This window comes from Petaurus breviceps, unplaced genomic scaffold, assembly GCF_028583685.1.
Source record: "Petaurus breviceps papuanus isolate PSGF00001 unplaced genomic scaffold, PetGlider_PUasm1.0 174, whole genome shotgun sequence".
In the NCBI taxonomy this organism is placed as follows: domain Eukaryota; kingdom Metazoa; phylum Chordata; class Mammalia; order Diprotodontia; family Petauridae; genus Petaurus; species Petaurus breviceps.
The window spans coordinates 75,797,641-75,811,401 of NW_027185761.1; the positions used below are offsets into that span (position 1 = coordinate 75,797,641).

General features: G+C 50.4%; 1 protein-coding gene across 1 annotated transcript in view; it reads left to right on the forward strand.

Annotated features, from left to right (window-relative positions):
* GHRHR (growth hormone releasing hormone receptor) overlaps positions 1 to 13,761 on the forward strand; it is a 68,424-nt gene that overhangs the window by 13,648 nt on the left and 41,015 nt on the right. Inside the window, exons 3-8 of the mRNA XM_069084591.1 lie at positions 3,077 to 3,218; positions 3,815 to 3,920; positions 10,907 to 11,009; positions 11,643 to 11,750; positions 12,249 to 12,346; positions 13,495 to 13,592. Coding sequence (XP_068940692.1) covers positions 3,077 to 3,218; positions 3,815 to 3,920; positions 10,907 to 11,009; positions 11,643 to 11,750; positions 12,249 to 12,346; positions 13,495 to 13,592 — 655 coding nt within the window. The remainder of the gene's footprint in view (positions 1 to 3,076; positions 3,219 to 3,814; positions 3,921 to 10,906; positions 11,010 to 11,642; positions 11,751 to 12,248; positions 12,347 to 13,494; positions 13,593 to 13,761) is intronic.

Below are 13,761 nucleotides of genomic sequence, written 5' to 3' on the forward strand. Positions count from 1 at the left end.
TTTTTTTTTTTTTTTTTTTTAAGCAATCAAGGTTAAGTAACTTGCTCAAGGGTACAGGGCCAGTTATTTCTGGGTGTGGTGCTGAGTGTCTGAGCACGGGATTTGATCTCCAGGTCATCCCAACACTGGAGCCAGTGCTCTAACTCGCTGAGCCACCTGGCCACCCCTAAGCAATTGGGGTTAAATAACTTGCTCAAGGTTACACGGCCAGGTGTTTCTGGGTGGGTGCTAAGTGTCTGAGCACGGGATTCGATCTCCAGGTCGTCCTGATACTGGAGCCGGTGCTCTTACTCACTGTGCTACCTGGCCGCCCCGCTCTTTTGCCCTCCAGAATATCATATTCCAAGCTCTTCGATCCCTCAGTGTAGAAGCTGCCAGATCCTGGGTTATCCTGATTGTGTTTCCACAATATTCAAATTGTTTCTTCTTGGCTGCTTGAAATATTCTCTCCTTAATCTGGGAATTCTGGAACCTGGCTATAATATTCCTAGGAGTTTTCTTTTTGGGATCTTTTTCAGGAGGTGATCGGTGGATTCTTTCAACCTCTATTTTGCCCTCTGATTGTAAAACATCAGGGCAGTTTTCTTTGAGAACTTCCTGGAAGATGATTTCTAGGTTCTTACTTTGATCATGGCTTTCAGGTAGTCCAATAATTTTTAAATTCTTTCTCCTGGATCCATTTTCCAGGTCAGTAGTTTTTCCCATGAGATATTTCACATTACCTTCCATTCTTTCGTTTGTTTGGATCTGTTTAACAGCATCTTGATTTCTCATAAAGTCATTAGCTTCCATTTGCTCCAATCTAATTCTGAAGCCATGATTCTCCTCATTGAGCTTTTGAGATTCTTTTCTCCATCTGGCAAATTTGACTTTTTAAGGCATTCTTCTCCTCATTGTCTTTTTGAGCTTCTTTTGCCATTTGAGTTAGTCTGATTTTTTAGATGTGATTTTCCTTGGTCAGGCTGTTGACTCTCATTTCATAATTTTCTTGCATTGTTCTCATTTCTCTTCCCAATTTTTTCCTCCACTTCTCTTATCTGAGATCCTCTATGGCCTGTAACCAATTCGTATTTTCCTTTGAAGTTTTTGGTGCAGGGGTTCTGACTTCACTGTCTTCCTCCTGTTCCATGCTTTGCTCCTTTTTGTCCCCAACATAGGAGTCTAATGTTGGAATCTTCTGTCTGCTTTGTTTCCTTTGCCTGGTCATGTCACCCCTTAGTCACTTGACACCTGGGCTTTTTGCCACAGTAGGACTCTGCCACCAGACAGGGCAGCTTTCATCCCAAATGCTGGGGGTTTCTCAGTTGCTGGAAGTATTAGATGGGTACCCTCTCTGAGGTTTCTACATGTTCTGGCAAGCTGGACATACACCCCAGGACCTCCACCCTAGAGTGCAATCCAGATCCAAGCAGGTTAAAGCAAGAGAGATTACCCCTCAGACTGGTGCTTGGTCCCCCTTCACTCTGCAGGCCAGAAGCTGAAGCTGCCACGGCGCTGGCTGGCTGTGCCGGCATCTCAGTGGCTTCTTGCCCCAGGGACAAAAGCCACGCACTCCCACTTACTGGTCCCAAAGTCTAGACTGCACTGACCTCTCACCTTGTCCTTTGAATCTATGTGTTCATAAATCTGGAAACTGCCACCGCTGCTGCTGATCTGGAGTCCCTTTAGCCCGGGGCTGGTCAGGCCCACCCTGGGGCTAAAGCCTCGGCGTGGGGCTGGGCTCCCACAGCACTGTGCTGGCCTATTCCTGCTGGCCTGCCAGGCTGTCCTCAGTGGGAGGTTAGCTTCTCTGTGTCATTTTGTGGGTTCTGCTGCTCCAAAGTTTGTTTAGAGTCCCCTTTTTACATGGATTGGGGAAGGTGGAAGCAGGAGCAGCAGCGGGGGGGTCCTGCTTCTACTCCCCCCTAACCCTAATTTCTGCCCATGCCTTTCTGAAGGCTTTCCTTCCCCCCGCCCCCTGCTTCCTTTCCAGATGGCCCAGTCTCTCTGGGAAATTCCTTGTAATACCCATTTAATTTCTCCTCTTGTGCACTCTCTCTGGGAGCCTCAAAGCTCCCCTCCCAACCTCAGACCTGTGCTGGCTCTCATTCTCATGCAATGTGGGAGAGAAAGAACATGGAATGTCAAATGCCCCAGATGATGGGACTAGCATATCATGGGGGGTTCTCTAACCCTGAGTCTCTGTTCCCTAAAGCAGCGGGCCAGAGGAACTAATGTCCTCTCCCAACTCAGCTGAATTTGTCTCCTGTCCCCAGAATCACAACCTGTGCATTCATCAGGGTAGGCAGCTTCTTGTGTGGAAACTGAGAGGGGAGTCTCTTTCCCCTACAGATCTACCTGGGGGCCCTGAGAGGCTTCCCCCAGGTTCACCCCCTAGCAAGTGTCAGAGGCGCCCAAGGCAGGCCTCTCTGTTAGACCCAGCCCTCTCCTGCCCCTGCTTTTGCCTGGCAGCCCCCATGAAGACACATTCTTAAGCCTTGGCTTTGGGCATGGGAGAGGCCCAGCTGGTCTCCTGGGAAACAAGCACCTGGGTCCAGCCCTTACAAATGTCTGGGAGGGCAAAGTCTAGGCCCAGTTTAAAGGTTAAGGAGGGAGGCGTGATCCAGGTATCCAGCAGCACTGTTCGTGCTCAAAGCCAATGTAGGCACACACCCACACCAACGCCCACACTGTTTCCTCTACCTCCCTGGGCTCAGAGAGGCTTGAGTTAGCCTGCCCATCCCTGGGTGACTGAGCCAAGCTATAGGGGTCAGGGCTGAGCAGGAGCTGGGAGGGGCTACCAGTGACATGACCACCTTGGGGGCCTAGGAGGGCCAGGTGCCCGCATCCCCAGGGCAGGCCAGGCACTTAGGCAAGGCTCTGGAAGATCAAGCCAGCAGGGGCAGTCCCAGAGGGGGGCAGCCCAGATCACCAGAAGCTTTAGGGCTAATGATTGTCTCTTCCTCCCAGTTGGAGGGGAGAGAAGACGTTCCCTGAATTCCAGGGGCATTCACTCAGTTTGAAATATCCTTGGGTATGTAACGGTCAATTCCTTTCAACAGATATTAAGCCCCTGCTGTGTGCCTGACTATGCCAGGTGAAGAGACAGAGAACAAAGGAATAGCCCCTGCCTGCAAGAAGCTGGCACAGGATGTGTGGGCAGTCCACTTGAGCCCCCTGCATCATGGTGAAATGAGCTGGACAGTGGCTCTCTGCATGTCCCCTCAAGACCGGGCTTGGTGGGCCAGTGCCCAGGACCCCTGGGAAGGATCGCTGATCCCCTCCCTAGTGTTGGAGCTAAAGCTTTCTGAAGGCAGACCAAGATCAGAAGTCACTTCTCACTATGAAAGCTCTACTTCACTCACATGAAACCCAACAAGCATTTTTGCCTTTAGCTGCTAGGAATAAAACAGACAACCCCCGCTCTCAGGGATTTCCTACCATGCACAGAGTAGTCGCCCACCCTCATTATTGTCAAACAATTCTGGACTTTTCTCCCCACGGTCCTAAGAAGTAGGTACAATGACTGTGATTGTTCCCATTTAACAGAGAAGGAAAACCTCTGAGAGGCTAGGTGGCTAGTCCACGGTCACACAGCCAGACGTAAGACTCAAGTCAAGGTCCTTCTTGATCTGCTGGCCTCTCCTCTGGTACTGGGCATTGGCCAGCTGGAGCTTGGTCCTTGGAGTGATGCAGAGAACTCTGCCTGCCTCCAGTCCATGGGGGAGGACTCTGGATTTTGGAAGTGTTTGATGATGTGTAATAGAGGAGGTCTATCCCAATTCTAAGCAGACACAGGTATCCCATGACTATTTCTGGTCCACTTATTGAACAGTGGAAAAATAACTGCTCAATGGGTTGCTGAACCAGAAGTGAATGCCAACAAAAGCTTCTTCTCTTTCTTGGTGACCACTGAGACCCGAAGGGCTGTGAATCTCCAGGTGGGGAAAAGGGTGCCAGGGAGTCTGTGAACAGGAGAGGGACGTGGGCACAAGGGTGCCTTAGCAAGTCACCTTCGCAGCAGAGTAGATTCAGACAGAATGGAGTGGGCAGAGATCAAGCAAGGAAACCAAACAGGAGGCTACTGCCATAATTCTGGTGAGAGGGTGATAGGAGCTTAAACTAGGGGGCAGCTATGTGAAGGGAGAGAAGGGACATAGAAGAAAGATACTGGGATGGCAGAATCAGCAGGACTTGGCAGCTGGAAATGGGAGTGGAAAGAGGAGTCGAAGGTGGCTCCGAGGGTGAGAGTGAGGGACGCGGAAGGTGCCCAAGCCTTCAGCAGAAATGGGGAGGAATGGGGCGGCTGGGTGGTGCGGTGAGTAGAGCACCGGCCCTGGAGTCAGGAGGACCTGAGTTCAAATCTGTCCTCAGACACTTAACACAAAAACTAGCCATGTGACCCTGGGCAAGTCACTTAACCCCAATTGCCCTCCAAAAGAATAAAAAAAGAAATGGGGAGGAGTGACCTGGAGGGCCTCTCAGATCCCAAGAGCTTTTTCAGATGACTTGCCCTCTGACCATGAGAGTGAGGGGCGTGGACGATTGCCAAGCCTTCAGCAGGGATGGGGAGTAGTGACCTGGAGAGCTTTTATAGTGACTTGCCCTCTGACCACAGGCTTCATTCTGAGCTCTGGGAGTTGTGTGTTTGCTTTTTAACTCAGCTAGAAGACTTGACATTTATCATTATTCACATTCAGCTTTGTAGAGCTGGCCCCTCAGCTTTGCCTGTTGCAAATCCAAACTCTGCAGTCTTCTCTCTCCCTGCAGCCCACCTCTTTGCTGCCTGATGGTGCTACTCTGTGGCATCTCTAAATTGGATAAGAGTTCAATCTACTTGTGCCTTTCCCAAATTCATTGTAACAAGTGTTGGACAGTGCCTGGGCTTCCCCTGAACCTAGAGGGAGGGGGTCTGCTTGAGTGTGGAGGAGGGAGGAGAAGGTATACACAAGAGCAAGCTGACTCCCCCACAATGCTGAATATTTAGTCATTGGCAGTTCAGGACCAATCAGCATGCCATGACTATGCAGGTGCCTTCTTGTGTACCAAGCAAGCCCAAGAGGACACAGAAGCATCCCAGCCTGGAGGTAACTGCCCACTTTCCCTGCTGAAGACCATGCCTGCCAAGCCCTGGAGCCTCTGGATTCTTTGCTTTTTCAGTCTTGTGGCTAGTGTAAGTAGCCTGCCTTGATGTCCCTCAGCTTCCTGGTGTGCCTAGTAATGCCTCTGGCTGGGCTTCAGACCCTAGGAAAGGAGGTGAAAGTCACGAGAGAAGGCAGTCCCCTCTCTTCCTTTGGGCACTGATCACTCTGCAGTTAACCCCTGGGGTAGGGTGGGGTCTAACAGCCCAATGACCCCCATCAGAGGGTGTGCCTGCTGAGCAGAGGACTCACACTTCAATTCTGTTTATATCAGGTAAATGACTGTGTCTAATCCCAAAGAGTTGATTATTAATGGAAAAACAGGACGTGGGCATCAGCCTCTAGCACAGGTCAGATGGCTTTGGGATTCCAGCCAGTCATTAATCAAAAGTAACCCAAGCATCTAGGTGGGCCAGTTGGCAAAATTAGAGCAAGAGAAAGTTGTTTTTTTGCAGATATTGAGAAATACCCAGGTTTGGAGGGGGGTGAAGGGAGGAGAGCTTGTTTTAGGGGCATGGATAGGAGGTAGGGGCAGGGATAGGAGCAGGGGCCAAGACAGGGTTAAGAGCCCCCTGATGGTCCCCTGGTTCCTCAAGAGATGAGGGCCTATACACATGGAACCTACATTGGTAGGAGGAGCAGGGACAATCAAAGAAAGATTGTGGGGACCAGAGAACAAGCTGGATGGTCTCCAAGTCTTCTCCTGAGCCAATGGGACCTTGCTGGGTTCTGTGTCTGCCTATGTTTTCAGAAAACGCCCGAGAAAGTTGGTGCCAAGAACTCAAGTCAAGAGAAAAAGAGTCACCCTTGTTTGTGGATGCTGGACTGTGGTGGCTTAGTCTAGTCAGCGCACCAGAGGAAGGGGTGAGGGAAAAGAGGAGGACAGGGCCTGTCTCTGAGGTTGTAGCCCAGGAGGGAGAAGGGGAGGGGGCAGGGATAAACAGGAGACTCATTTAGCTCTAGCCTCTTATGCCTTTGATTCCCAAGTGTTAAGGATTTGGGATCCCTCTCCCCCCTCAAGTAGAATCATGTCCAGGGGAGAAAGGCTCATCTCCCAGGGCCTGGCCTTATGCCAACTACCCCAGAGGAGGGGGGCAAGGGTAAGAAGTAGCACCTTATTGGAAGAGGTGAGTTTCTAGTCTGACTGCAGAGACAAGATCCACATAAAGGAAACATTCAGAGACCCATTCCAAATGGTGCTATCAGATGGGGTATAATAGGTGGCAGTCAGTGTGGGTTCATCTCCCCCGGCCTCAGTCACCTCAGCTGTGCAATGAAGGATGAAGGAATTGGATGTAATATCCCCAAAGATACTTTCCAGCTCACAACCTGTGGCCTTGCAGTGGAAAGTGAGTGGTGGGGATGGAGCTGGGGTAATCAGGGAGGGCTTCCTGAGGAAGCAGACCTAGAGCAGAGCCCTAAAGTGTGGCTAGGGTCTAGATAATAGGGAGTAGTGGGAATGGCGAATCAGGGGGGTGTTGTAGGAACGAAGCATGGATAAAGGCAGAAGTGTTCAGGGAAAGCAGCCTAGGTGGGGTAGAGAGTGCGGGTTGGAATGACAAGGAACTCCATGGCCATCCAGACCCAATTCCTCTGGTGTCCCAGGATGCCCCATGGGCTCTGGGAAGCCATCCTAGCTCCCCCCCTGTGCTCTGCTCCCCAGCAGCTGTGTCCCCTGGTCTTCACCATGGTGTCCACATGGATGAAGCTCAGTGCTAGGCTGCCCTCTCTACAACCCCAGATAAGGTGGCTTTGGTTATTCATGCTTTGGAGATGGAAACTAGCAGGTTGGGTGGCAGCTGCAGTAGGGAACATGGGAGCAGAGAAGGTCACTTGCTCTGTGAGCTGAAATCACCTTGTTTTGTTCTTTCTCTGAGAACTGAACTGAAAGAATATGTTAATGGTTCTCCCACTCTCTCTGCCAAAGTGTGTGCCTGGGCCTAGCCTGTGACTGATACCAATAATCATTCATGTCAGGTATAGAAAATGTTTTAGAGAAGAGGAAAGGAGAGGGGAGGGGAGGGGAGGGGAGGGGAGGAGAAGGGAGGGAGGGGAGGGGAGAGGGGGGGGGGGGGAGGGGAGGAGAGGGGAGGGGAGGGGAGAGCAGGGAGGGAGAAGGGCTGAAAATGGTTGTTTGGTAGTGTATGACTCTTTGGGACCCCATTTGGAGTTTTCTTAGCAAAGATGCTTGAGGAGTTTGTCATTACTTTCTTTAGCTCATTTTACAGATTAGGAAACTGAGGCAGATAGGGTGGGTGACTTAGTTACACACCTGGTAAGTGTCTGAGGCTGGATCTGAACCTAGGAAGATGAGTCTTCCCGACTTTAGGCTAGGTGCTCTGTGCACTATGGCGCCACCTAACGGCTCTGTGAAAATTTTAAATAAGTGCAGAAGGCAGACACTGACTTCTCCTGGGAGCCTTCTCAGGTTGACCTATGTCAGCACCTGGACAGCTCCAGCAAGCTGCCAAGAATTAGGTTGGTGGGCTAACAAGATGGTCAGGGCATCTCTCCCACCACCCTGTTTCCAGACCTTTCTCTCCCCAAAGTCTGAAGATTTGTCTCATGTAAGCCTCAAAGTCAAGGCCAGAATCTGGGGTATCAGGAAAAACTGGAGGGCTAGAAAAGGTTTCAAGGCCTGAGTAAGCAGAGAGAAATCCTGTCTGCTGCCTGAGCCCAAGGAAGGGCACCTTGCACCTAGCTCTGGGACGGTAAGGGGACATTCAGCAAAGGGCAAAAGGTGATGTGGGTGTTGGACAAAAGGGAAGCACTACCAGCAGTCAGAAAAGATTGAAGCTTTGTGGAAATGAGTAACATAAATGGTCAGTTCCCTTGACACCCCTGAATTGTAACTCCAGAACCTTTGCTAGCATTCGTACCTGACTTTCTGCTCCAGCAGCTATCTTCCTGCCCAGTACTGAGCCAGCCTAGCTCCCTAGTCACCCCCTGTCCCTTTACTCAGGTGAGGACTGCCCTTTCCCCTCTCTGGTGTTTGCTTAATCACCAGTCCCCTTGGGAATGTTAAGGTCGCGTCTGTGATATTCTGCCTAAGGAGGCTGACACTGGGAGACCCTCCTCCCTCCTGGCAGTAGTTTGGGGTAGGGAAAGGGCATTGGCCTTGGGCTCAGTGGACCAGAGTTTCAATCACTCAACAAACATTTACTAAGCACCTCCTACATGCTGGACATTGACCACTATTCTCGGTGTTAGGGATGCAAATACCACGATTGAAACAATCCCTACTTCCAAAGACCGTACATCTTAATGGGATAGAGGAGGAATTTGCACACATAAAAATATATACAGAACACACATAAAGTTTAATATATTCAGGTGTATTAGCAGTTCAGTACAAGACAATTTGAGAGGGAAGACACCTGTGGTTAAAAGATCAGGAAAGGAAGAATCGCCACACACCCCACAGTGTCTGAGGTGCAGCATAAAGGAGTGGAGAGACTCTATTAGGTGGAGGCAAGGAGGGAATGTGTTCCAGGCATGTGGGAATGAATGTCCAGTGCAGATTCATAGAGAAGGGAGATGGAGTATTATGTGTGGAACAGATGACCTCTTTGCCTAGATTCTGTAGTGTGGGAGTGGGAGTAACATTCAATGAGACTGGAAAGATAGGTTGGGGCAAGGTTGTGTAAGGCTAAACCGAGGGGGCTTATGTATTAGCCCACAGGCTACTGGGAGGCCCTGCAGTTGCTTGATAAGGGTGTCTCATGGTTGATGGGTGCTTAAGGAAAATTCCTCTAGAGGCAGTTTTTAGAATAGACTAGAATGGAAAGAGATTTGAGGCAAGGAGACCAATTAGGAAACCATTACAATGATGCAGTGGAAAAGTAATGAGGCCTGAACTAAAGTACTTGCTGTATGAGTGGAGAGAAGGAATTGAATGACCAACATGTTATAAAGGCCAAAATGACAAGATTTAACACCTGATTGGATATGTGGGGTGAAGACTCCAAAATGACGCTAAGTATAAACCTGAGAGACTAGAAGGCTAGTGAGGCCTGGGACAACGATGTGGACATTTGAAAGACAGAAGGGTTTGGGGGGAGGACAATAAGTTCAGTTTTAGCCATGGATGTCTCAGGAATATCAAGTTCAAAATCCCCAATAGGCCGTTAGTGGGATGAGACTAGAGTTCAGGGCTAAGACTGGGACTGGAGAACTGAGAATCATCTGAAGAGTGTTGATAGTTGGAACACCCATGGAAGCCAATGAGATTACCAAGAGAGTATATAGGAGAAGAGAAGGCCAGGACAGAACTTCAGGGAACACCCACAACTGGGGGTATGAGATGGCAACCAAGGAGACCCAGAAAGAGAAGTCAGATGGCAGGAATTCAGTCGGGAGAGAGAAGAGCTATGAAAACCCAGGAGAGAGCGATCCATCAGCATCAAAAGCTGCAGAGAGGTCAAGAAGGATGAGAACTGAGATGAGGCCATTGGACTTGGCAATTAATATATCATTATTAACTTTGGAAAGAGTAATTTGAGTTGATTGATGAGATCAGAAGCCAGATTGCAGAGGGCTGAGGATCGAGACAAGAGGAAGTGGAGGCTGGTAGTATAGATAGCTCTGTCAAGGACTTTGGTTTAGAAAAGGAGGCGGGATATAGGAGGATGCTTTGATGGAGGGGTAGTGTCCTAGTGAAGACTTTTTCAGAGCAGAGGAGACTTGGGCACGTCTGAAGGCAGCACAGAAAGAACAAGTGAAGTGGAATATTCAAGAAAAGGGGAGGGTATGATTGAGAATGCAATCTTTTGGAAAAGACAGGAGGAATTTGATCCAGAACACATCTAGAGAGGTGGGCCTTGGCAAAGAGAAGGGCCATCTCTGTCTCAAAGACTTGGGGAAAGGAGAAGAGAATGGGAGATGATAAACTGAGTGGAGTGGCACCCTCCTCCACAGGGTCGTCACTGCTGGAAGGCAATCCTTCTGCACCTCCCCAGTTGACTCACTATCCCACTCACCACAACTACTTTTCCAAATCCTTTCAGCCACCCTCAAACCTTCAATGGCTCCCTCTTCCCCTCACCCCAACTCTCAGCTGACAACCTTGTTTTATATTTCACTGAAAAAAACCAAATGCTTCATTAGAGTTTCCTCCTCTCCCCTCATCTTCATTCTGAACTGCTGAGATGCCTCCTGCCACTCTCTCCTCCTTCAGCCCTGCCTCATAGCACAAGTGGCAGCACTGCATTCTATCTTCCCCAGCAGATTGCCCCTTCTGGCACCCCCACTCTCCAACTTATCTTCCATTTCTCCCTGTCTATTGGATGCTTCTCTATTGCTTATGGACAGACCCGTGTCTTCACCATCTTAAAAAACCTGTCATTCCATGCTGCCCCCACCCACGTGCTCTGAGATGCAGCGATCCAGGACTCCTGTTCCTCAAACAATACACTCCGTCATCTGACTCTTGAGTATTTTCAGTGGCTATGACCTGTGTCCTCTCAGAATGGTTCTGTGTGCATGTGCTAATGGGCCAACTTCTTATCTTATGTACATGCCTGTTCTGGGTCTTCTCCTCTGGACTACAACCTCCCTTAGGGCAGAGACCTCAGCCTTTGTTTCTGCTGCCTGCTCAGCTCTGGGAGGATGCCAAATAGCCTGATCATTTTTTACTACCCATGAGAGAGAGGGCAAATGCTCTGCTCAGCCCCCAAAAAGTGAGGCAGTAGCCTCTTGCCATAGATCAAGGGAAACCGGACCCACCCTCCAGTGTGGGACATGGTATTCTGGGCCCTTCTGACATGTCTGAGTGTCTTTACCCACAGGTGTTGGGGCTCGTGCACCCAGAATGTGATCTTCTCCAAGAGCTGAAAAAGGATGAGTTGGCATGTCTGCCAAGAGAAGAGGAGTCACCCAATGGGACTGCAGGTAGCCAGAGCTCCTTCCCTTATCTGGGCTACCACGAAGCCTGTGATGGTCTAGGCTGCTATTCCACAGTGGACTCTGGGAAATCAGGGACCTTGTTCTGCCCAGGGAGAAACACATCTCGACTGATTTAGTTTTTAGAAATTCTTTCTATCTGTCTGTCTGTCTGTCTATCTATCTATCTATCTGTCTGTCTGTCTGTCTGTCTGTCTGTCTGTCTGTCTGTCTATCTAATCTATCTATCTATTGCTATTTTTAACCAGAAAAATATCTGCCTTCTCTCCCTCCCATCATAACCTTTTCCCCTCCAATTGATAATGAAAGGCAAACAAAGCCTTTGTTATAAACATGTAGATGTATGCAAACCAGCTTCCCATTCTGACCATTGAGCTGCTTTTCTAAGCACTTGTGGCCTTCCCAAATAAGCTAGAAGGTGCTTCTGAGGCCAGGTAGCACCTAGCCCATTCCCATTGGCAGTCTCACTCTTATCCCCCCACCATGAGCAGCAGCTGCCAACAGAGGAAGAAGCCACAGCTCAGCACGCCTGGGCTGTAGTCCCTTATTCCTGCCCCGTCCACGGGATCTTCGACTCTCTCCTCACACCCATGACAAACTGCTTGCTCTGCTCCCATCTAGGCTGCCAGAGGGAGTGGGATGGTCTGCTTTGCTGGCCAGCTCTGGGTGCTGGGGCCTCAGTCGCCCTGCCCTGCCCAGACTTCTTCTCTCTCTTCAGTTCCAAGCCAGGTGAGGAGGCTCTGCAGGATGACAGGGAGAGGGAGGGCAGATAATGAACCTTGGGAGGGAGGACAGAAGAAGGCCCAGTGCCCTGGGTCAGAAGTCATCTCCTGCTCCTCCTCTGGCCTCTTCTGACCTTGCTTGGAGGGAGAGGATGGAGGACAGAGCTCCTCTGCAAGTGCTCAGCACAGAAGGAGGCATGACACGGCTGGTCAACGGTTCCCTTGCCCACTCTGCCCCAGATCTTCCCATATTCAGTAAAGCATGAGGTTACAGTAGCAGCCAGCTTGGCGGCCCAAAGGGCAGAAGGCTTGGGAGCTCAGGAGATGGAGACTGCTGCTGAGGCAAAGTCCTAAGCACAGGGTCCTCCTTCAAGGTCCTTCCTGGGACTATGGGCCATGTCCTTGTCTTGTACTCCTGTCATTAGCGAAATACTGGGGTCCCTTCCAATGTCTGTGGGCACTCCTGTAGACAGATGCTCCCATCCCCCTTCTATCTCCCTTCCAGGAACAGTGAGGAGAGAGTGCACAGGCACAGGGTGGTCAGACCCCTCCCCCCCATATACTGAAGCATGTCCCGTGGAACTGGAATCTCTGGCTGAGGAGGTGGGCTGCTCATAGGATGGGGAGGGGGAGGGGGAAGGGAGAGGGGAGGAGGGGGAGGGGAGGAAGGGGAGGGGAGGAGGGAGAGGGGAGGAGGGGAAGGAGAGGAGGGTCAGGGTACCCAGGGATGAGGGAGGGGCATGGTGAGGCCCACAGTGCACAGTGCTGAGTCACCTCCCACCCCCTCTCTCAAGCCCCCTCCTTCTGTCCCCAGGCCTGCCATCAAAAGGAATGAGAATAATAGTGACTGGGACAGTGGGGGCGAGGGTTGGTGGTGATGATTTGGTGTAACCAAAGCCCACTGACCTGGGAGGCAGGAGGCCTGGGCTCTAGTCCCAAATGATGTTTCACATTTGTACAAGGCCTGACCCCCAAGCCAATCTCAGCTGCCCCAACACAGTAGGGAGGGTACATGTTACAGTTGCTATTTTACAAATGGGTAAACTGAGACCCATGGGACTTAACTGACTCATTTAAGAATGCATGATCAGTCAGTGATAGAGTTGGAACAAGAACCCAGACAGTCTGGCTGGGATTTCAGCTCCTCCTTATAACAGCAGGCTGGTCTCTCATTCATTTAGGGGGGGAGTCTGCTACTTATTGACAGGCTTCAGCTTCCCTGGCTACAAAACGAGATAGTGCTATTGCCCTAAGCTCCAAGGCTCTGGCTAGGATGGAGAGAAGTCAGGCTCCTGGGTAGCTTGAGGAAGAGTGATAAGCTGCCCAGCCAGATGGGGCAGGAGGAGTGTTCTCTCAGTGCGATGAGTCCCTCCAAGCCTGCTGCACCCACTTTCTCTTCTGCTCTGAAGGCTCTCAGAAGGCAGGGACTTCCTTCTTTGGGGTTTTGAGGTTTGATTTTCCATCTCTGGCCTTATTCTTGCCCCACCCCCATTCCCCTTCCACCCTCTTCCAAACCAACAATGTAAGAGCCCTTGCTGGCATGCCTGGAGCTGGGGATTAAAGGCAGTTGGCAGGAAATGATTTTGAAAAGTGGAAAAGCATTGTGTGGAAAATTTGCGTGAATAATCACAGCTTCATCTCCCTAATATTGAAATTTTAATGTTCATATGCTGGGGTTGCTTAACATTGGACAGCCCTGTGTGTCCTGATAAGCCTAAAAGCCCCCTGCCTGCCTCCTCTTTCCTCTCCAGAAATCCTACTTCTCCATAGTAAAGATCATTTACACAGTGGGCTACAGTGTCTCCGTGGCTTCCCTCCTCGTGGCCATCGTCCTCCTAACAATGCTCAGGTATCTCACTGCCTCCACCATCACCAGGGATCCCCAGTGATCATCAGTGATTAGCAATGGTTGTCAGTCATCATTCATGGTCACCAACGGTCACCAGTGATCTCTAGTGATCCTCAGTGGTCACCAACGGTCACCAGTGATCTCTAGTGATCCTCAGTGGATACCAACG